Genomic DNA, 23,084 nt, shown 5'->3' with positions numbered 1-23,084 from the left:
ATTAATGCGGGTCCGGTTCGGGTTGCGACTCTCGGTCTTTATGTCAAATGGTTCTGGTCTGGTAGGGTACAGAAATAAGTTAGTGCTGCTGTCGGATAACGGGTCAGGTGTTCTGTTAAGTACTGCTGGTACATGTTTACCAAACAGGACCCGTGCAGGACACTGCTTTAAACCGCTTTGCGTCTCTCCGTCAGAGATGCGCCATTTACAGGTATTTCCCTAAACCGCCACACAGCTCATATATTTTTCAGCCAAGAGGTGAGAACGTAATGATTACGAAAACCATTATTTATTTTTGTTAATTATTATTTTATTTCAGTTAGCTTTTCAATAACTGTTGTTAGTTTCGTTTCGTTTTAGTTTTTCAATTATTTTGAAATTTTTAGTTTATTTCAGTTTACAAATTTTTTTCCATCAATCGTTTTCGTCTTAGTTTTCGTTTACGAAAATAACCTTGGGACAAAGTTGTTTTTGTCAACGTCAGCTTTCCTATTTCACCGAAGCCCACATCCTCCAGTCTATTCCATTAATGCTATGAGCTTTTATGTGGAAATAACTGTGACCTATGGCAAAGGGCAAAACAAAGTGTGTCTCAAGTGCTGAGTCCAGCCCAGCAAGCGGGACACCCCATTCTGAGAAAAAGAGCGAATCCCAATTGCAATCGGCCATGTTTACACACAAAATGCAAATGGCCCACGGACAAATGAACATGGGCGAGCAACAGGACCGCTGGTTGCCAGATCCCCTGAGATCTACAGGAATGAATTATTAAATCTTCACCGGGACGATGCGAGAGAGAGAGCAAGAAGAAAAGAGAGGGGGTAGACACACACTGTCAACTGAATCTTCCTCTTAATCCAATGAGAATTTATTTTCTTTGCTGCTGTAAATGTTGGTTGCTAAGCTGTGGGACAAGTGCACTCTGTGGTGCCATTCATGCATAAAATGTGGATTTCTATTTGATTTTCTGATGTTTAAGCCTGTTAAATCCCCCCCCCCCCCCCACTCCCTTGGCACAATCGCCTCCCCTTGAGTTTCTCCATAATGTAATTACACTGAGGAGCAAATATTGACAGCATTTGTCTTGAGCTTTGAAATGTTCAAATTCCCAAACAGAAAAACCAAAAAACAAACAAACTCAGAATAACGTCTGGGTTCTGCCTTTTGATTGGCCAGCTACTGAAATTAAACATTGAGGGTGGTACTTTGAATTCTGGAATATCAGAAGCGATGCTTTGAATTTTTGATGGTGAAAGATTTCCGCTCATGCTCGGCTTAGCCCTTGACAAGGATTTGCATCCTTTGAAAATGTGCTGACCACCGGCAAGTAAACAGACGTGACCACCTTGACAAACAAGTCAGGTTTGGTGTGAGGGAGAGCATGTGTCGTTGTGTGTTCCGAAAAAGGGTATTAGCAGTTTGTTTCGATTAGACAGTGAGCACAAATCAACACCACATTCTAAAAGAAAAAAAAGACCCCAATCCTCTCAAAACCTATACTTACAACAACTCAAACCACCAGAAATGTTATGAAAGAAATTAATCTTATAAGTGCATTTCCACTGAAGCTGCTAATAGATGCCAAAATGTACATAAATAATAATAATAATTTATAAAATATCATTAAATAATAGTTAATAGTGTTTATAAATACAATATATATTTTTACATTTTAATATATTGCAAGAACTAGCTGATTTAAGTCGATTTAAAATCAACTTGAAATTTGAACCTAAGTTTACCTATATATATTTGCTTCTGAAAAAAGTTGAATAACTGTAACAAATAACTGTATTTTTCTGAATTATAACATATTATTATAATATAACCTATTATAGTTAGTCATTTTTTTCATGTCATTTCATTTCAGCTGCCTTTTTTTGTTTATGGTCCTAATATTTTTACATGAAATTATATTTTTAATACAATATTATTTAAATTAGGATTTTTCAGTTTTAATGTGAATATCCGTAAGACCTTTACATAAAATAACCGAATGACACAAGTGTACACAAGTAATTGTAAAAGCATAAAAGCACAATTAAAACAAGATATTCTATTTGAGACACAGTTTAATACAATTTTATGGAAATTCATATGCATCTGGATGCACAAAATCACAGGATAAGCCCACCAACATACCGCATCTCTCTCACTCATTCATTTTGGGCCAAAACTCGATCGTATAGTACCTGAAAGAGACCCTCCTCCATCACCGCCCACCCCTCTGCACACACCTCTCACTTAATAAAGAGCTATCCGAACAAGCTCATTTATTTCCCAGAAAATTAACTCACTTTCAGTCCTGATTAATGATTTTAATCTAAATGAATCAAGTTAAAAATTGAATATTATATTTCCAAAGCCCACAAAAGGGGGGGGGACAAGGAGAAAAGACCATTCCCACTTAACAAATGAGCCTTCAAATATTAAAAGGGGAGCAGGAGTGGGTGATCCTAATGAAATGTGTCCGGTGCTTGGCTGCCTCTCCCTACACACAGGCAGATCCAGAGCTGGAGGAAAAAGGAGATGCAAAGAGAAAATAAAGAGATAGGAGAGAGGGAGCCCCGCTCATTGTCCGCACAAAATCCGGAGAGAATTACTGAGTTATCTACTTACTTTAATTATTGTGTCATGCCCTGTACATTCTCAACACTGCTTAAAACGAGAACGAGAGAGAAGCGAATTGCAGGTGCCCTGGTCATGTGACTGCAGTGGGCTGAAGCTAGTGAGTGGGCATTGACTGATGCGGACAAATTTAGTGTGATATTTCAGCACAGAAACTCCAGTCGTGGCTGGCTGCGTCTCTTTCTGGGCTTTGTTGCTAACCTGCCAAATGCATGGCTGACTTAATAGACAAAGTGATGAACGGCGATCATTTTGGGGCGGAGGAATATTGCTGACTGCCGATATTGGAATCACTTGTGATTGGATCACCATCGGATTTCCCACTTCAAACGGCCACGTACATTGGAGAGAGAGAAAGGGGATCGGCGTCCAGGTCAAATTGACATGTTTGTGCTTGCGTTGCGAGGGGAAAAAAACACAAACGGAGCGATGGAAAAGGCGTTTGTGAGTGGAATGGTGTCACTTGTGTAAAGCTGTTATTGGTTATCGAGTCATGGCTGTTCAGAGGCGAGCACAATTTTATTATGACCCATCTTTCATTCAGGATCCCCAGTATAAAGGACACTGAAAATTTAGGGGGGTGCTGAGCGCTGATGGAATGTCATCCAAATGATTGAAATGTTGAAATTCATAATTGGAAACAGTGCTATCTTATGGCCCTCTCCCTACACACACACACACACACACACACAGACAGACACGTACGGCGGGCTCCTTCACAGCAGCAGAGGCATGTGCGAGGTTGGGCACGGCAGTGGTTTTTATGGTAATTGAGGCAGTTATATGAGGTGGATGTGGACAGCGCCTTTCTTCTGCCGAGACTTAAAGAGAAATAAGCGTGTGTTATCTTCCTGCCGGCAGAGCCGCCCTATTGTTGATTCAATAATACAAGACGGCTCTTATCAGGGCTCGGGGTGACTGATTGGCAGGCCGATATGTTTAGACAATGTGCCGTGTTCAAACTGAATTTACCCAGGCCTCCGGTCTGCCCAGGAGCAAGCAGAGCAGAGCGAATTAACACCACACAATGGACTGAGACTCTTTCAACATCTCTACATGCCCCCCTTGGCCCATGTCTTTTTCTGGACTAAAACCCATGACATCTACAAACATGCATGATTATTTTATTATAATAATAATTTACTATTATATAAAATTGTATGAAAGCACCCAAAAAATCTATGTGAATGAATACACATAAATAATAATATTAATAATCAATAACATTAAATAAATAATCAAATCATTGCTTTAAAAATATTTAAACAGTAAAATAAAAGTATTCAATAAATGTATTCTAACTAATCCTACTAAAAAGTAAACCATTTAAGTGAGAAAATTAAGCCCTGATATTATCTGTTTCTTCTATTTGCCAATACCAACAAAACCAATAATAATAATAATAATAATGAAGGAATACGTGAAAAATCAGAGTAAATAAACAAACTAATAAAAAAGATGCACCAGGCACTGTAATGACAAATTTAGCTTTAGTTGCGCTATTCAACAAAGAGCAAAATAAATTAAAACCGTGGTGGGAAAAAAAAACACACAGGCATTGCTATCCCAAAGGAGGAGTTCTCTGAGGACACAAGAGTTAGCCGAAAAACTGTGGTTAATTTGCTAAACAGGATTTAAATCATAAAGTATGCCTGTGAAACACAAATTTGCCTGGGAGAACTAGCTTTGGAGAAAAATGCATCAGTTCAAAATCAAGGAGTGTTTACATCTGAGGTCTCCATTTAATTCAAAGAGACACCCAATGGTGGGCAAAAGCCAAGGCAGAATGAGGTGTTAACAGCACATGGGTGTGTAGGGGTGAGATATCAGCCAGGGGAGGTGGTGGCCAGCATTGCGGGATCCAAAGGAGCGATTTGTGCCTTCATCTGGCCTGATGGTGGAGTAAATGAGAACAGATCAGCGCTGCGGTCTGTGGGCAGGTGGCTGTCGGCCGTCGTCCGTCTCCCAGCCATTCAATTTCTGGCAAGATGGAGGGCCTTCCTTTCCTGTAGCCACACTTACAGATCAAACAGTGACAAATGAGATGTAACTGCACTTGTAAAGCAAGGCTACAATCTGTCAAAGTACAATATAATTTGTGATCTGACGTGGCAACCACGCTGTCTATTCCTGACGTCGCAGCTTGCTTGGATTCACCTACAAAGTATCACATTTTCTTTCTTTCAGTTTCTTTTATTCCACATTATTTTATAATAATCAGTGATGCTGATTTTTGTGATAGTTGCTAACATACTATTTTGCTTTTTGTTTTAATAAAAACTTTCAAAAGTAACCTCTAAAAACTATTTAAATTGGGGAAAATAAACCTTGATATCATGTGCTGATATCAATTATATAATATACTTTATATAAATAGCATTGTAAATATTGTAGAAAAAGTCCTGAAATTATCTGCTTCTGCTATCAGACTGATAATAATAGAATATAATTGTATTTATTAATAATACTAATACTAATAATGATGATGATAATAATAATAATAAAGAAATGTATAGCTACACCTTTTTCATAAATAAATAAAATAAAAGTAAATAAAAACAAAACAACACAAATTTCAATCAGCCAAATATGACAGACTGATACACAAATGGAAAGATAGATGGATAGATGATTGACAGATGGATAGATAGACTCCATTCTAAAGCTCCATTGTCTGTTTTTGTGTGCGGTAGGCTTGGCTATTATTTGAGGAAAATCATTGCTGAGGAAAAAACTACTTAGTGAGCTGTATGACTGCATTAACAAGGCCTCTCTCTGCCTGAACAATTCCTCGCCTCTAAATGATCTAATTAAAGTCTCATCAGTCGTGTGTCTCGGGCCGAGCCCTCCACTGCTGTATTCAGACACTTTCACATGGAACGGCGTTCCCTGCTGTGCTAGCGCTCCCCTCGGCCTCACTGATCACATGGAGGGCTTCTGATACATCATCATAACAGACAGTGGGTGTCTTCTGAGGGTGGAGGACTTGTAGAGGTTTGGATGTTGAGCAGGGGTATACGATGGGGGAAGAGGGTAACAAAATTAACCCTTAGGGGTTGAACAGTAATAGATATGAAAATGAGTTAACCGTTGGGACCACAGACCATGCAGGTACACTTTCAACACATTCCTTATACACATACGCAATAAATCATCCAAAAAGGAGGCGGTCTCCTTCAAAAATGTGTAAACATTTATAAGCTTTCAACATGACCGGAACAGACAGATTTTCGTGGCAGGTCATCGTCTATCAGGAGCTGTGAGATTGATACGGTATGTGTCACTATGGAAGGGCATGAGTGCTGTAAGGCAGTGGGTGATGGTGGCCGTCTGATGGGGGAGATTGCATTAGAGCAGAGCACGGGATGGTGCTGGGGGCTGAGCCACACTGGTTAATATGGGGCAGTGGGGAAACTGATGGTGTTGTAGGAAGGCCTGCAGGTTGCTTCTGGTCGGTCGGTGGGAGATGAGTGGGTAATTGCCACTTCACCATGCCCAGTGTGTTCATTCAACCCTTCAAACGACAGAACAAGCATCTCAGCCTATTCCGCTTTCTTTTTACCACTGTGCATAATTGGGACTCAGAATGTGAACGTAGTATATGTGTTCATATTATCAAAACCTAAATATGACATAATACAATAACAGACAAAAAATAAAAAATTAAATAAAATAGAACAAATAACCACATACACACAAACACAATAAAAAAACATCATACTGATTTTATTTCAAACAAAACCAAATTATTAGTAATATTTACATTTAGTGTGTGTGTATTGTATGTACAGTATATACACATTTTATATATATACTGTACACACACACACAGATATATATATATATATATATATATATATATATATATATATATATATATATATATATATATATATATATATATATATATAATATATATAGAAAGAAATACTTAATGTCATTATAAAATATACATATTTATTTTATAATAATATAAAAATGATATTGCAATTAAGATAATTAATAAAATATTAATCAAATTAATAAAAAGGGTCACTTTTTTGTGACTCTGATCATGTAAATAATAATAATAATAATAATAATAATAATACTGATAAATTAGAAAAGCATGCAATGGTCTCAGACATTTGATCCCCACTATATGCATTACATATTTAGGTTTTGAACAACATGATAAAATAAAAAGAAAGAAATAGTGTGTCATCTCTCTCCTTCCACCACACCAATCTAAAAATATCTGAAGATATTGTTCTACATGCGTCAAATTCACCTCATCAGCACTTATTAAAAAATCCGTACAATTAGGCCTTGTGCCATCTAATTAGCCCAAAGCAATTTAAAGACAATGAGTAAATGAAACGCTTTGCAATCAGCTCACATTAATTTTCCATTGCACATAGTGAGGGCTGCATTGACTCATCACACATGATCACGACAGTGTCTTTTAAACGGAGACATGCATACTCACAATAAACACACACAAAAAAAAAAATCCTTTGTTGACTGTCTGTGTGCTATTTGTGTGTGTGTGTGTGTGTGAGACACTTTTTAGTGAGGTAAACACAGGGACTGTAAGTGTGGTGTGGGTTTACGGCTGAGTGATGGGGGTATGACCCACTGAAATACACTCTTCTAAAGAAACTTCATCTGTCAGTCATATCAGTGCTTTAACAGCTCTGTGCCGGACAGCCTGGGGTACCGGGAGAGGATAATACTCTGTTTGTAAGTGTGTTTGTGTGTGCACAGCAGAGAGTTGTGAGACCAGTGCTTTTCCTCATTCAAGACATTTATGTTGTGCACCTTTACCAATAGGAGCTTAAAACACAATCTTTCTTGCGTGTTGGTAGCATAATAGCTAAATATGAGGTCTGCTATCACATAATCTGCAGGTTCAGTTCTTCACTTTGGAGAAAACTACCTGCTAAATGGCAACCACACAGACAACAGAAAATAAAAGCAACATAAAAAAACATGTCTAACAACAACAACGGGCAGATCTGTGGGGATATCGCTGATAGATTAACACCCTGCATCAAACTAAGCAGGTCATTTCTACACTATTTTTGGATGAGAAATTAACAGATGCGTACTGATGTGCCTGGTGGTAACAAACCTCAGGACAGAAATACATTTATAATACTTTGTTTCAATGCCTGTGACCTATTTTACAGCAAATTACACAATTGCTTTTGTACATGCTGACACTCATGCTAATTAGACTTGCACTGTTGTGTTGTCGTGCGCTTATAACCAGATGTGGCGGCAAAAGTGTCATCATGAAATTGTTGAGGATTCACATAAGAAGATCTGTACCAGTGGACTTGGAGCTTGAAATTGAAGTGTGATTTGAGTTCCCAGAATGCATCAGCTGCATGTGGAAGTCTGAAAAAAGTCCAAAGACTACTAAAGTGTATGTTTACCCTTGGAAGTAATAATATTGCATCCAGAGTGGTGAAGCGCTTTTGATCCTGAGTGCGTAAAACATGTTTACCTTGCCGACTCTACAGTAGGAATTCAAGACTTCCTCTCACTAGTGTTCGCACTCCTGCCATTCATAGATTACTATTATCAAGCCTCTCAAAGCCAGCAGTTCCATATTGCACCAAATTTAGCCTCACCAGCTCCCCTCAGGGCTCATACCAGAACGGTCTGTCGCTCAAATCATCTTCCCTGCCTTCTACATCTACGTTCTCCTGCTGAACCCCACTACAAGGATTGACAGAGTATGGCGATATGGATACCACATGCCTCGAGTATGTGTGTGTAAGGTGTCAATTCCCAATAAGTGAAGATAATCAGGACAGAGAAGATGATGCTCTCCACCTTGCGAGGGTAAATGGGTGCGATTGGGCCGTAGCGATTCTACTGGCCTGCTTCCTGACATAAAGAAATAAGGACGTTCTCGCCGCGCCAGCTGTGCGGGCATCAGGCCCCTGCCAAATTCCAGACCCTGCCCTGCAACCAAATCAGCCTGGCCGGCTGGAAAAGCACAGTCTGTGGGCTCAGCATGGTCTGTCTATGCAAAAAAAAAAACCTGCCGTCTGCAAGCAGCGGCGCAGAACTGGAGAAGCCAAGAGCCCAGTCCGACTTGTGCCTTCATGCACAAGTGAAGCCCAGTAAAGAAATTAGTCACAAATAGTGCAGCCCAGTAAGGAAATTGGTCACAAATTACCAAAACAAAGCAGTCGGAGAGAGCCAGCGCAGGCAAATCACAGCCTGCGGCCATGGCCCACTGCACTGTACAGAGCGCTGATTGAGCCACATCATTCAAAACGACATGTTACTGTTGCATTATTATGGCAGTCGGGCAGCTGCATGATTGGGGTGGTTGCAAGAGCCCATATAGAGCCATTAAAAGGTCAGCAGGTGCTGGACAAGGCGGCTGCACGAGCATCCCAACAGAGGCGTTCTCTGGGATTGCGGGCGGTGGGCTGCAAGCGCTTGTGATGAGGGACACGCTGAATTCTGGAAGCTGTCCAGACTATTGCCATGCCACTCAGTCACAGGCTCAATCGAAGGCACTCACTTCAGCAGCGTCTGCCAGGGCTGTGGAAGTACACATTTACAGCGCTTGCATTTAAGGTGATTTGGCCACAAGTATCTCAGGTTGCTGAGAGTGAAGACAGAAAATTTGCATTTGTTTGCATTTGAATGTACAGTGGACCCAAAAAGTACATGGACACTTAAGTCACACTTAAATGTATGAACTTCATTGGACTAGGAACAAAATAAAAAATCAAAAGGCATCTGAAAGCAAATTACACCAGAAGTTTTTGTAGAAATAACTGTATTTATTTATTTATACTAGAGATGCATTGAAATTGTAATTCTAATGATACTAATTATTATTGCAATATTATGGATCATAACTGATAAATGGACAATACAGTTTTTCTCTAAATAAATAAATAAAAATCAAAAATCTAAATACATTAACCCTCTGGGTCTGAGGTGATTTTGGGGCCCTTGAGATGTTTTGACATGCCCTGATATTTGTGCTTATTTCAGCTACTTATAACATACTATTGACCAACATGTATTTTTTTTTGTATTCAGCACAAACTGTGCTACAATAATATGTGACCAAGATGGATGTACATGTTTGCATTTTTTAGAAAAAACATTATGCGTGGTTAGTAAGTTTTGGGGAAAGAAATGTAGCTGAAATAAGGCCATAAAACCCACACTAAATAGTCCTGAATAAGACTTTTGTGTAATCAGTCTTGTAGGCTAGAATATTTACTTCACAATTATGTGAAAATCATTCTGCTTAATCATTCACAGAAAACAATATATTAATTAAAATTTTTAAAGACATGTTTTGTGATCGAAAGCCAATATGCAAGGGAGCGGTAATGGCCTTGAATATTAAAACAAAAAATAAATAGAAATAAAACATAAACATTTAAAAAATTGCCTTAATTTGAAATAATAATACATTTCAAATAAACGGCACTTGACTGTAAAAATGACCGTGAATTTAACGGTAAAGACTGCTACAGTAAAAACCTGTTAAATGGTAAACGGTAAGTTCCCCTTACTATATGATGAAAAACTGTATTGTATATTACATGTAATTTTACGGTAGTATAACTTTTTTGGAAGTGGGAAAAAGAACATATAATTTACAGTGAATAACCGTAAATTGACATTCCCAGAATTCCCTGCGTTACATTTCAAATTTGATGTTTTTTGTTGAAATAACCATGTTTCTTTTTAGTTTTTTTTCTTATCAGTTGTGTACATTAGGGTTGTACGTTACATCTAATGTTGTTAAATTATTGTTATTGCATTATTTCAGTTTCATGTGTGTTAGCATGATAGTGTTTAGTGTTTGTGTGAATGACACTGTGCACCTTCTATATATGTTAATATTTAAAAGCTGCTTGTGATGGGCTTTGGTTCATCAAGTGACTGTCGTCACCACCTGCTTTTGGTGGTTATCAGTGTATTACAAAAGGTACTAAACAGATTTCAGTACTTCAACAGGTTGGTATATTAACAATATATCAGGTAATGAAATTACGGTATTTAAATGTAAATTTAAGTTAAATGCGAAAAACCTAAAATTTTGCTAACACAGCTGCCAGCTTTTTATTGTAAATTTTACAGATTTTTTTTTTTGCAGTGTTGGTTTGATATTTCATCTAATGCTAAAGCATTCACACCTTAAGTGTGGCTACATTGTCCGAGTCCTTTTTGTGGCCACTGTATGTATACATCACCTAATTATGTGAATATCTGCCATGTACGTGCCAAGCAGCTGCCTTCTGGGAAAAATCGTCATTTATTAAAGTGTCAGCAAAGTGTCCCTGGTGCTCTGTATGGAAAACGAAAGAGCACAGACCTCCAGCTGTCCCTCTGCCCACAAGTGGTTGTGGCAGACTGGGAAATGCACGAGTGGAGGAGGAGGAGGATGGAAAGAGTCCTCCAAAGTCAGCAGCATGTAAAATCTTCCCCCGCCTGGCTGGGGTCCAAACACACAATGCTCATTCTGCCTCCGATTCAGCGCAGGGACTTCCACCAATCCTCTGTGGGTTACTCGAATGCCTAAAGATGTCATTTAGTTGAGGATGGCGAGCAACCAGGGAGCGCAAGAACAGAGGGATTGGAGGGGAGGGAAGAGCGGTGCCAGGGGAGAACCGAGGAAGGAGCCGAGGAGGGATTTGCGCTACTGTGCCTTCTGTTCCTGCTGCAGATGAGGTGGAAAAGGCTCAACGATGACCTTTCTGTCTCTGCACGGAAAAAAGAGAAACCTCTCAGCAATTAAGAGGAGTTAATGCCCTAATTATGTGTCGTTTTAGGCAGCGCCAGAGGGGATCTCCTAAATAGTAAGAGAGGGTCGGGGGAGGGAGAGGGGGGCGAGATGAGGGGGATGGAGGGTAACTAACCGAGCTGTTTCATTCCCAGACCAAACCTGGAGGGGTGTGCTATGGCCAGTAGTTTGGGTTTTTAAGCAGGTGCGGTAGATAAGACAGTCGGACGACTCCCGGATGACCCACGAAGGGTTATTTCAGGTGAAGCAACATACTTTCAAGCCTTGAAGGAAGGTGTGTGCTGTGATACACATCACTAGCGCTATCAAGCAAGACCTGCCAGTCAGTTATGACACTATAATGAGGCTGTCATGATATTCAAATGGCTCCATTCTGAAGAGCGTGACTGTCAACAGTGCACACTTTCTCCTTCACGATGAAGAGGCAAAAGTCTTCTTTTGAGTGGCATTTGATGCTTAGAAGCTAGACCAAAACCGGATGTCACAGTGTAAGTTCTATAAATATTTTATATAATTAAATTACGTAGACATTTGGGAAACCCAAAATGGCATTACTGTGAAAACTTCTAAGAGTGTACTGGTATATCATCAGTGCTTTTCACAATGATTTTTCTGTCTGGTTGGTTTGTCACATATCTAGCAGTATATTAGTCTTGGTGGCTTGCGATAAGATGGACAACAGTTTGTTCTTTAATGAGGAGATGGGTTGGACCTTGAACTGAAGGTGTAGCACACAGGTGTGCGATACACTGGAAGAAAAACAAACCAGCTGTGAGAAAGAGTTACCATGCTGACATTTAAAAGCACACACAGAGGCGCTATCTAGGAATAAAGTAGGGCAAACTACAGAGAGGGAGAGACTGCATAATGATATCACACCCCTGAGAGCTCTCTTTAAGATGCTGGCTCTCTATTTTGGGGAAGAGTGGGGGAACATGGTGGGCGAAGGGTGGTCTCAGACGGGTCCTCTCCTCAGGCTCTAAATGAATGGCGGGGTTGCATAATCCAACGAGCCACGTACGCTGACAGCACAATGATTTATGCCCCCTGTCAGAGGAAGAGAGGGGCGAGAGAGCGAAAGGAAGCCGAGGAAGGGTTGGGAGTGTGAGAGAATGAATGAGAGAAAGAAAGAAAGAAAGAAAGAAAGAAAGAAGGAAGGCAAGGAAAGCAAAAAAAAGAGACAAAACAGAAAAGAATGGATAAAACAGAAATGGGGTGGAAGGTAGGAAAAAAAAATGAGGAAGAAGGAGGTGAGGCAGATGTACTCGACAAGACTCCTGTCAAGCCAATAGTCCTTTCTCGGTCTCATTCACTCTCTCCATTTTTTCCAGAGACACTTGGGACGACTTAAGTCAGACAGCTTCAAGTTATCATTTTTAGCACAAAACGCATGGTTGAAGATTTTATTATTTAGTTATAGTTTTCCATTTAACCTGGGGGGGGGCACCATAACTGGCCACTCAACACAGAATGAGTGAATGACATGCAAACTATCTGATTTGGCATACGAATCTGCATAAAAATATTCTAGAGTTTGATAATCTTTGACATCAACAAAAAAGAAGAACCAATATTTGGGTCACAATCTACCAGTTAAGAACTTATAGACTAAATATTGTGCGAAAATAAGAACTTTATTGCAGTGCTGCATCTGACCACTGTGATCATTGGCTCTGGCATATTCTGTGTCAGTCATGATAATGGTGACAGTGGCCAGCAAGCTATATATTTCACTGAAGGGTTTGCAGCACAGAAGCAGAGGAATTTTAAGCGGGATTTGATGCGATGAGGCAGGCTTTTGAGTTTTAAATTGCTCGCTTGCTCTGACTAAAAGCAGCCCGCACTCTATATGTATGAGTATGTATGTCAGTGTGTATGTGTGTGAGACAGAAAGAGAGAGAGAGAGAGAGACGTTTAGCCTACTCATATCTACAGGCAGGTCTAGCTATTTTGCTTCCATGGCTGCTTGTGTCCCCAGGGAGATGCGGTAGGGAGAGCCACTGCTGTCAGAATCCAAACTCCAGCCTTCGTTAGGACAGCCGCTATCTATAACACAGCACAATAATTGGGCGAACTCTAATTGCCTTCTGCAGGAATTAGATGTTACATATTCGGAAGGTGCTTCCCATCACTGCCAACCTACATCTGCAGGTTTCTTATTTTCTCTCTCTCTTATTCGCTTTCTGAGTTTAGATGAAAGCAAATAAAATATACCATGTTTGAAATAGATTCTATGACAGAAGAATCACTTCAAAAAAGTAGGAGAAAGAGCTCTCTCTATGGAGAAGGTCATGTTCAGACATGCGGAACGAGTGGCTGAGAATCTAGCCTCATCATCATCACACACATGCACATTTTCCCTTAGCTTGAGTACGCAAGGTTTAGCAGAGTGAAGAGCATGTGGGTATTTATGGGTGCGTGTATATGCATTAGCGTCCTAGTGTATATGTTCTTGTATAAGTGTGTGTGATCAGCGCTGCATGCATCAGTGAGTGTATCTGTGAGTGTGTGAACTGCATCTCTCTAAGTGTTGTGTAATAAGCACTCTCCAGTCCTGATGTACGGCTCTCGTTCGCCTCACGCTGTGTACCGCCGGGTGCTTTAGCTCGAGCATGTTAGGGCTGATTCCCGGCTGCAGTCTCAGGCCAGTGCTCCGTCAGGCCCCGTCGCTGTCTCTCTGACTGTCTGTGGATATAATTTTACAGTTGGGTGGCTGGAGGTAGCGACGCGGCAGGCGGTTGGTCCCCAGGGTCAAACAGAGACGTAGCTGGAGGCAGCAATTTCCTTGCAGCTAGAACGCGCATGTGCCTGCAAGGTGAGCACCTGCACAAGCTTTCGGTACGACAGTGAGTGTGTGCTGTTATTGAGAGGCTTTGCTTGTGCATATGTATGAGTGGTGTGTGTGTGTACAATGTGGGGGTGTTAAGCTGCAGGTGAGAGTTGCAGTGTGATAGTTGGACAGATATCATGTTGGGCGGTTCGACTAGCCCTGCGGGGGTTTGGCTGTGTGTGGTGAAGGATTTCATCACTTTGGCTGCCTGGTGTACAGAACTCCAAGTGTATGTTGTGGATGTGTGTGTGTGTGTGTGTGTGTGTGTGAAGGATCCTTTCTTTATCAGGATTACTTATCCCATCCCCACCTCCATGTCTCCCAGGGGTGACAGGGCTAATTTCAGACAGATCTTCCCCTTAAGCACGCTGTTGGCTATGGGTAAAATTCCATACCCCCTCCCCCAAAACCCTCCAACACCTCTGCACGGACGCTGACACGTCGGCTTAGCCCATACCTCACCAAAGCTAGCCAGCCACGGTTAATGCCGGCTGACAACTAACACACACACATAGAAGACTGATCTGGATTTCATCTGATCCTAGGCCAGTGAGTTCTGCGCTAAATCACTGAAAACAACAAAACCTGAAAAGAGCTATCAAAATGTTTAAAAAAATTAAGTTCTGTAAAACTACAAAACAAAATGTTAGCACAACTTTTGATTTACAGAAAGCCATGAGGGTCAGCAGTCATACAAAAAAGCAATTTAAATATTTAATATGGATAGCCATAAATTGTGTTTGCAAGCATGTCTAAAATAAACCTCAAAAATGCTAAAGTAATATTCAAATGCTAGTAAAGCTAGAAAAATCAACAAACTAAATAAAGCTAGTGGAGCATTTTACACACATAGAACTGTGAGGGACCTTAAGCATTCAACAACACCAATAGCAAATATTTCATAAGAATACCAAGGGGGTAAATGTTTTGTGCTTTTGTATTTGTATTGATTGTTTCTAAAATGGCGTAAAAACAACAATCCTTAAAAAAAAGCTAGTGCAATGCTTAAAAGTAGATAATAAAGTGCTATAACAAAGTCAATTGAAAATTATATATATAAAAAAAGATTCAAAACATTTTTAAAAATGAGTATTGAATGAGGTTAAACTATGTTTGCATGTGTTTGTTGTGTCTAAAAAAACAACACAACCTTAAAAAACAAGCTAGTACAACGGTCAGAAGTAGTCTTGTAAACCTGAAACAAAAATAATGTTAGCATAATATTTTTTACACAGATTATATATGAATGGTCTTAAGGTTGAAGTGTCATTGTACAGCACGTCTAAAAAAAGCTGTGAAAATGACAAACTGGAAATTCAAAAGTAGGGGCTGTCATAAAACCGACTAACAAAAACAATGCTACATTAAAAAAAAAAGAAAGTAAAAAGTAAAGAACAATAAATATATATTGCTGAACTGATTTGCTTGTATGTATGTTTTTTTTTTCATTCTTTGTGTGCAAAGTGAACATGTTTTGGAAAAATAAGAAAATTGATGCATCAATTTTTCAAATGACCCTTATTCATATGTAGAGGGAGACCTCTGTATTAAATTCAAGCACTTTACAACAAATGGTTGTGCCATTGGGTGCCATTTTGATATATGTGTGTATGGGTGGCTAGCAGCAAGAACAAAAGGCTGCTATTTGTCTGGGTGCTCATGGGAGAAGATGCCATATCAAACATGCAACTACATCCCTCAGACCTTTCTGAAAACAGGCCTCTACTTATCAATTACCTACCTGTCAGCGACACTGGCCGTGTAGGCAAATGTCCCTGCACAGGGCAACAATAGCGTTGAATGAGATTGCCATTTATGTGTGTGTGTGTGCAAGAAAAAGACGGATAATATGAAAAAGAAACATTTCACACAGGCAAAAACACGCATGCGCACGCTCTTACACTCTAAGCAAACAAATGTGGACCTGTGGGGCATTTGCGCCTGCTGTTGCTCTCCAGCCGCGTTGTTTTGGTATAATGTGAGCTGACCACTCAGGTCCGCAGAAGGAAGGCCACAGGGGTTTGTGTGTGTGTGTGTCTGGTCTCGTGTCTAGGTGAATAAGGTGCAGTCTACCTGATCGTGACTTAAAGGGGCATAGTGTTTCTGTCCACACACAACTGTGAGCCTATAAGTGCCGTTACCTGCGTCTCTGGTCCTGTTCTGTGAGTGACAGAAGCATAGCCAACCTCTCATTCCCTCTCAAGTCTTCCCTCTCCCGCCTATGACGGCGATTCTTTCAGAGGCAGACAAAACACTTCCTGTCCACCTGAATGAGAAGCGAAGAAACGAGCTGCCGTGTTGCATTTCTGCCGCTGAAGATATCAGAAAGGACTTTTTTCCTGTGCGAAGGTTAAAGGCTAGTTCAGGAAGCTCCTCTGTAAACTTTTAACATCAAAGGCGGGAAAGCCTGGAGATCCAGAGTCTGTGTTTCCACAGGAGAGTGGCGGTTTGAAAACAACTGCTTGTCCGTTTGGCAGACCTCTGAGAAAATGCCTCACAGGCCGGCTCTCTAAATAATAACCAGTCTTGTTAGTTAGAACTCGGCCTGGAGGCCAAGACAAAAGATGGTGTTTGGCTGACCGTGAGTGGCCCTCGGGGCACGAGGCCAACCGTCCCTTCAGTTTCAACCTTGACTTCATTCTAGACCTGTTCTACTTTATTTTCCCCCTTATGGAAGCCTGTGCATTTCCTCAGAATGGTAGATAGAGTGAGAAATACAGTTGGACAATGGATAAAATGTTAATTTCCTCCCCTCCCCAAGCATTTTTTTAATTACTCTCACCTTCTCGCATCATGCCGACGGTCAGACACTTCATGAAACGGCAGGCTTGGCAGGACTTCCTTCTACGTTTGGTAATCTCACATTCATTGGTGGCGGGGCAGCTGTACTCAATGTTTCCTGTGGCGAGGCATGTAGAGAGAAGGAACAGAGAGTGTTTAATGACTGCCAACAAAACCTTATTCCTATAGCAATCTCATAATATAATATTTTATATATACACACTTATAAAAGTTTGAGGTTGGTAACAAACAAACAAGTTATATACTGTACAGTATACAGTATATTGTTAAATATTCTCACAATTTAAAAGATTCTATTTTAATATGTTTGTATGTAAAATGTAACTTATTCCTGTGATGGCAAAGCTGAATTTTCAGTGTCACACAATCCTTCAGAAATCACTCTTAATATGATGATTTGGTGCTCAATAAATGTTTATTGTTTCTCTTATTATTATTAAATATTATCATTAATCACAAAAAATGTTTGTGGGAACTGTGATATATTTTTTCATGATTTAATTCTTAAATAGAAAGTTCAAAACAACAACATTCATTTTAAATTTAAATCTTTTGTACCATTATAAATGGCTTTACTGTCACTGTTGATCAATTTAATGCACTGGATAAAAAAAAAAATCAGTCACACTTTATATTAGGTGGCCTTAACTACTATGTACTTACATGAAAAAATAAGTACAATGTACTTCTTGTGGTCATATTTTATTTCAAAACACGTTTGCTGCTGTTGAGGTGGGATATGGTTAAGGTTAGTGACAGGTTTGGTGGTGTGGGAAGGTTTAAGGGTGGGTTAAGGTGTAAGGGATGGGTCAACAGTGTAATTATAAATGTAATTACAGAAATTAATTACAGATGTAATTACATATAGGTATTTTTAAATATATAAGTACAATTTAAAAACATGTATGTACACAATAAGTGCATTGTATCAAATTATTAATTTCAATGTAAGTACATAGTAGTGAAGGCCACCTAATATAAAGTGGGACCAAAAAATCTTACTGACCTCAAACTTTAGAAATGTATTGATGTACTCTCAACAAATACAATACTGTAAGTGCAAGCCCAACCTCAATTTGTCAGTTCAAAAGAAGAGACTGAAATACAGTAATCACTTCCCATCAAGTCTAAATATGTGTGTGGGACTGAGAGTGCAAAAGGTCATGCAGGAAAGCGCCACTGGCTCTCCTCAGAGGTCATGTGTCACAGAGCTGTGTGAAGCTGCATAGGCAGGCAGACAGGCAGGTCAGACTTTACTAAACCTAAACAAAGACCTGCAGGTCACAATTCACCTCTGTGTGAACTTCCAATCGCCTGGTGAGCATGGATCCTCAGCCTACCAATCCCCCACATCAACACACACAGAGAGCCACAAGTTTACTACTACAATTCCTGGCATAGAGGAGACTATTACAGTGTGTTCTTTGAGCATTATTATTATTATTATTATTATTGCTATGAGAGGGGAAAAAACAATGATATATGCTAGTTATTGCAACAGCACGCAAATAGAAGCCTGATGAGTAATCTGGCACACAACAAAAGCATTTAAATAGTTTTTTGGCTGTATTATAAGAATTACTTGCCAGATATAGTAATTTAATTTGACAAATTTAGGGTTTGGAACGGCTTATGGCAGTGTTGTAACTATCAGTGTATGGAGAGAATTAGTGCTATAGAATAACCATTAGAACACAAATACGTGCACTCACACTTCTTGGGCTGAAACAGACTCTCTCACAAACGCACTCATGCAATTAACATAGGGCCCGTCTGGGACCTCCACACTGATGAAATATTTCAGAGTTAATCAGACTTTGTAAACACTGATTTGTATTGACTTCTGTTCTGTGAACTGATGTTTCCTCATTAAAAAGCAGATTAGCAGCGCGAGCAGGGGGGCTAAATGCTCAAGACTGCTAATTCAACAGGAAACAGTATTTAAAGTATGCATGTCCATTAAACTGAGCTCCAATATTCATTAGTCAGGAAATCTCCAGAATGCATTAGGGTTTTCGGATTGGGAAGAATGCATGTGGAATGGGGATGTGTATGAAGATGCGAGGTGATTCTCATGAGGGCTGAGGCCAGTTGAGTGGTCTTAACCAGCTGGGAATGTTTAGAGGGGGGGAAAGTCCTTGCCAATCTAATATAGGTGCTTTCCTACCAGTAGTTGAATGCCAATGGCTTGAGCGCTGTGTCCAGGTTATCAACACAGTGGAAATGAGGCTGTATGTGTATGTGTGTTCGCTGACAGGATAGAGTGATGTGATTTGAGTTAGGTGGCAGTCGATTAGTGCAATGTCCATTGTCTATCACTCAAGCGGCTGCCGAGAGGTTTCAAACAAGATATAAAATGTGCCTAGCGCTTCCTTCCACTGCCTGACTTCATACTAAACGCTACACTTCCATCATTCATCAGTCACAGTCAAATACCAATGGAGCTCATTACCAGAACATGGCTACAACGTGACCTTGGGCTGACCTTATGCTACGGCTGTGAAGTAGGGAATGGATTTTGGATTGTTCTGGGCTTCCTGAGGTTGCATTCTTGGTGTTCCCCTCCCGTATTTTGCCACCGCCTGGCTATGAGTGGCTCAATTGGGAGGTGATAGATGCAGGTTGTCAGGTGGCATTGGAGGAGTGCCACCGGAATGCCAGCTGCTAGTGATTTGAGTGGTCATGGCGCGCGTGCCGCTGCCTGTCCCAATGCCCCCAGCCGAACTGAAGTCCTGATGCCTCTGCATCCCTTAAGTCCCCAACCCTGCTCCTTCCCTCAAAAACCAGCCAGTCTGGAAGTCAATAAATGTCCAGCTGGATGGGATGTTTTTGGAAATCACCAAGAGTTTTATTGGCTAATGGGATGAAACATACCGATATGTCAAATTCCCATCTTCTGGAATGTGTTCAGGCCGAGCATAATATTTGACCCATTTATTCAGCACCTACTTTGTTTCTCAGAGCTCTCACTGCCACTACTAAAAAAACTAGCAGATGGGTAACTTTCCAGTACATTCAATTACCACTAAGCTCTTATTTGATATAACTGATCAAGCTTGTTAATCTGAAGGAATAAGACGGGAAATGTTTATTTCTTTGCAGCAAATACCATAATAAGCGAGAGCATTACCACCCTCTGGCTTTACACGTCTACTAAACGGAAAGCTGCTTAGGTGCAGTAAAGCCAGCGGATGTTGGATGTATGGAATTGCTTTGTGCTGATTCTAGGTATTGCACTCTCTGACCCCTTGCCCTGCCACCTGAACCTAGCTGAAGTTCTAGCTGAGGGAGGGTAAAAGCCAACCTTGAATGGTCCTCTTGAAAAAGGCCTTGCAGGCCTCACAGGAGGCGACACCGTAATGGTAGCCAGAGGCGATGTCCCCGCACACCAGACACAGGCGCTTGGGCATGGAATTCAGCATGTACTCGCATTTAATCTGCGAGTCCTCCGTGATGGTGCTGGAGCAGTCCTCGTAACGCTTGGCTCCGGCTCCGCTGGGACCCAGAGCCCCGGTTGGGCCGTAAAGAGTGGGAGAGTCCAGACCGTTCTGATGGCCGTTCATGGTGGAGCTGTAGCTACCGCTGGCGTCTGAGGAGCCGCCGGGGCTGTGGTGATTTACGCTGTCCGTCAGTGAGGCAGGGCTGGAAGGTTCCGTCTTTATGTAGGAGGGGCAACTCGACTCAATGTGGCGGTCCTTGCTGGACATTCTGCAGAGCAGCCTACATGGACAAAACATAACGAGACAAACACTGAAGTGTTAGTTAACATGACCGACAGTAGTGTGGAAACCAAGAAAATGACTGCCTGAGAACTTATATGATCCCTTAGGTGCTCCTATTCTGGTAAATTCAGGCTAGTATAAAATGGTCTTTTCAGCAGGAGCGACTAAAAATGTCACCAACACCAAGCCATTAAGAAAAACAAAAGAAATAGAAACATACAACCCAGCCCCCCCCAGTAACTCTCCATTTTGCACATGGGTCCACCTGCGCCTTAGCCTGAGAGAACAGAGGATTCAGCAGCTAAAAAAAGCCTGATTGTGAATTCAGAATTCTAGTTTTTTAGCATGTTAATGACTTTTCTGAGAGGAAACATAAGAGGAGAGGCATATGAGAGCCAGTGTGCCACGGTCCCTTGGGTCTCACTAAAGTGTCTGAGTGGTTGTATATCTACAAGGCTGTAAAGAGGAGAGCTAACACCGCTACTCTAGCATAGCGTGCAGCCAATTGAGTTCTAAAGAAATGTGCCAGAACCAACTCAGACATGTCCTAATAGTTTTAAATATATAAATAATTCCTGACAGTTATCATTATACATGCATATTTATATGCATGCGTTTTTATGCATTTTGCAAACTTAACGAATTTTAGTGGAGTCAGGTTCTAACTGATTATAATGTATATAATTATCTTTTGCATATTAGCACAAATATTTTTTGCATTTCATAAATATACGTATATGCAAAAGATATATACATATTTATTATTTTTCTTCAATATAAATTTGAACTCGGACCATTCAGATTCATTTGGGGGAAAGGAAAGTGGTGTGTGGCCAAGTATGGTGACCCATACTCGGAATTTGTGCTCTGCATTTAACCCATCCAAGTGTACACACAGTAGTGAACATACACCCGGAGCAGTGGGCAGCCAATGCTGCGGCGCCCGGGGAGCAGTTGGGGGTTCGGTGCCTTGCGCAAGGGTCTCACCTCAGTCATGGTATTGAGGGTGGAGAGGAGTGTTGGTTATTCACTCCCCCACATACAATCCCTGCCGGACCTGAGACTCGAACCCACGACCTTCAGGTTACAAATCCAACTCTCTACCCATTAGGCCACGACTGCCCCTTTGACAGAGCAAATAATTATCTGAAGTTATTTACTGTTGAGTTACAAAGCATGAATCAAATCCTGCCATTTCTCCAGGACCAAAATTGTCTATCTCCACCAAAAAGTGCTAAAGGCCTTTTCTTATGATTGTGGATCAAGAGGTAGGATCCAGTGATCAAATGCACCATGACAGATGAGCATCTGCAGGGCAGAAGAGAGAGGGACAGTACGGAGAGCTCAGCGCCATCACTCACTTTCCAGTCAATATCAACTTGTTCTACATGACTCTAATCAGTGCGGAGGCGCAAAGCAGTTCCATCATCCTCGCCCGTGGCCAGTCACCATCGCACACACACGCATGCTCACACGCATCGACGGACAGAAAACAAAAAATCAGCTAGACAGACACAAACATCCAGTATCAATCCAGTAACACAAACAGACACCCACATAGTCAAAAGCAGAGACTCTTCAAAGCCAAACAAAAGAGCAGGCCGACCACCCCACCCACCCAGCCCACATCGCTCGATACCGCCAACCCATTTAGTTGAACCACCCCTCCACCCACACAGCCCTGGGAGAGAGGCCTATTAATGAGCGCTGTAATTAATAGATATCTCTGCTCTGTCTTCAAGGCCTGCAAGAGTGGATTAACCGTTTCCCCTGTCAACAATCCAGAAGACCCTGAGCTGGGTCCTGCAGGGCGTAGTGGGGGTGGAGAGCGGCACTTCACCAAACCACGACAATTAGCTGCACTTCAGTATCTACATTTAGCAAAATGTGATCGTTCAGGGACTGTTTGTTTCTCTAAAATCCTCAAAGGTTTTGGGGGTTGTGATTTCAAATAGACTGAGTGTGAGGTCACGCTCAAACGCGCTCTCTATTTTCCCTTAACTGCATTGGCGGCAAGGTGTGTAAAAAGCGAGATGATGGTGGAGGAACAAAGTCGTAATAGAGACAGAAAGAAAACCACACAAAGGTCTTTTTAATTAAGGAAGTCTGCTTCTAAATGAGGGCTCTAAAATCCGGTCAGCTTGTAAAAGATGACTTCTTCTGAGGCCCATAAAGCAAGAGAGAGTGTGAGAGTGAATGAGGGAGAGCTTTAAAGAAACTAGACCACCTTAATATTCAAAGGAATTTTACAGAAACAGATCAACAACATATTAAAAAATAATAATTTTTGGATTCTAGAAATGTAACATGAGAAAACATTTCAATT

The 23,084-nt window shown here is 40.9% G+C and overlaps 1 protein-coding gene across 6 annotated transcripts in view; it reads right to left on the bottom strand.

Moving 5' to 3' along the window:
- LOC306886185 (estrogen-related receptor gamma) overlaps positions 1-23,084 on the bottom strand; it is a gene marked incomplete at its 5' end in the record, with an annotated part of 84,122 nt that overhangs the window by 35,994 nt on the left and 25,044 nt on the right. For all 6 annotated transcript variants that reach the window (XM_079443109.1, XM_079443108.1, XM_079443106.1 and 3 more), the window contains 2 exons: positions 17,017-17,133; positions 20,341-20,756. In XM_079443109.1, the coding sequence (XP_079299235.1) occupies positions 17,017-17,133; positions 20,341-20,756 (533 nt within the window). The remainder of the gene's footprint in view (positions 1-17,016; positions 17,134-20,340; positions 20,757-23,084) is intronic.

This window comes from Barbus barbus (assembly GCF_936440315.1).
Source record: "Barbus barbus genome assembly, chromosome: 20".
Lineage (NCBI taxonomy): Eukaryota > Metazoa > Chordata > Actinopteri > Cypriniformes > Cyprinidae > Barbus > Barbus barbus.
This window is presented reverse-complemented; position numbering and strand designations above follow the sequence as displayed.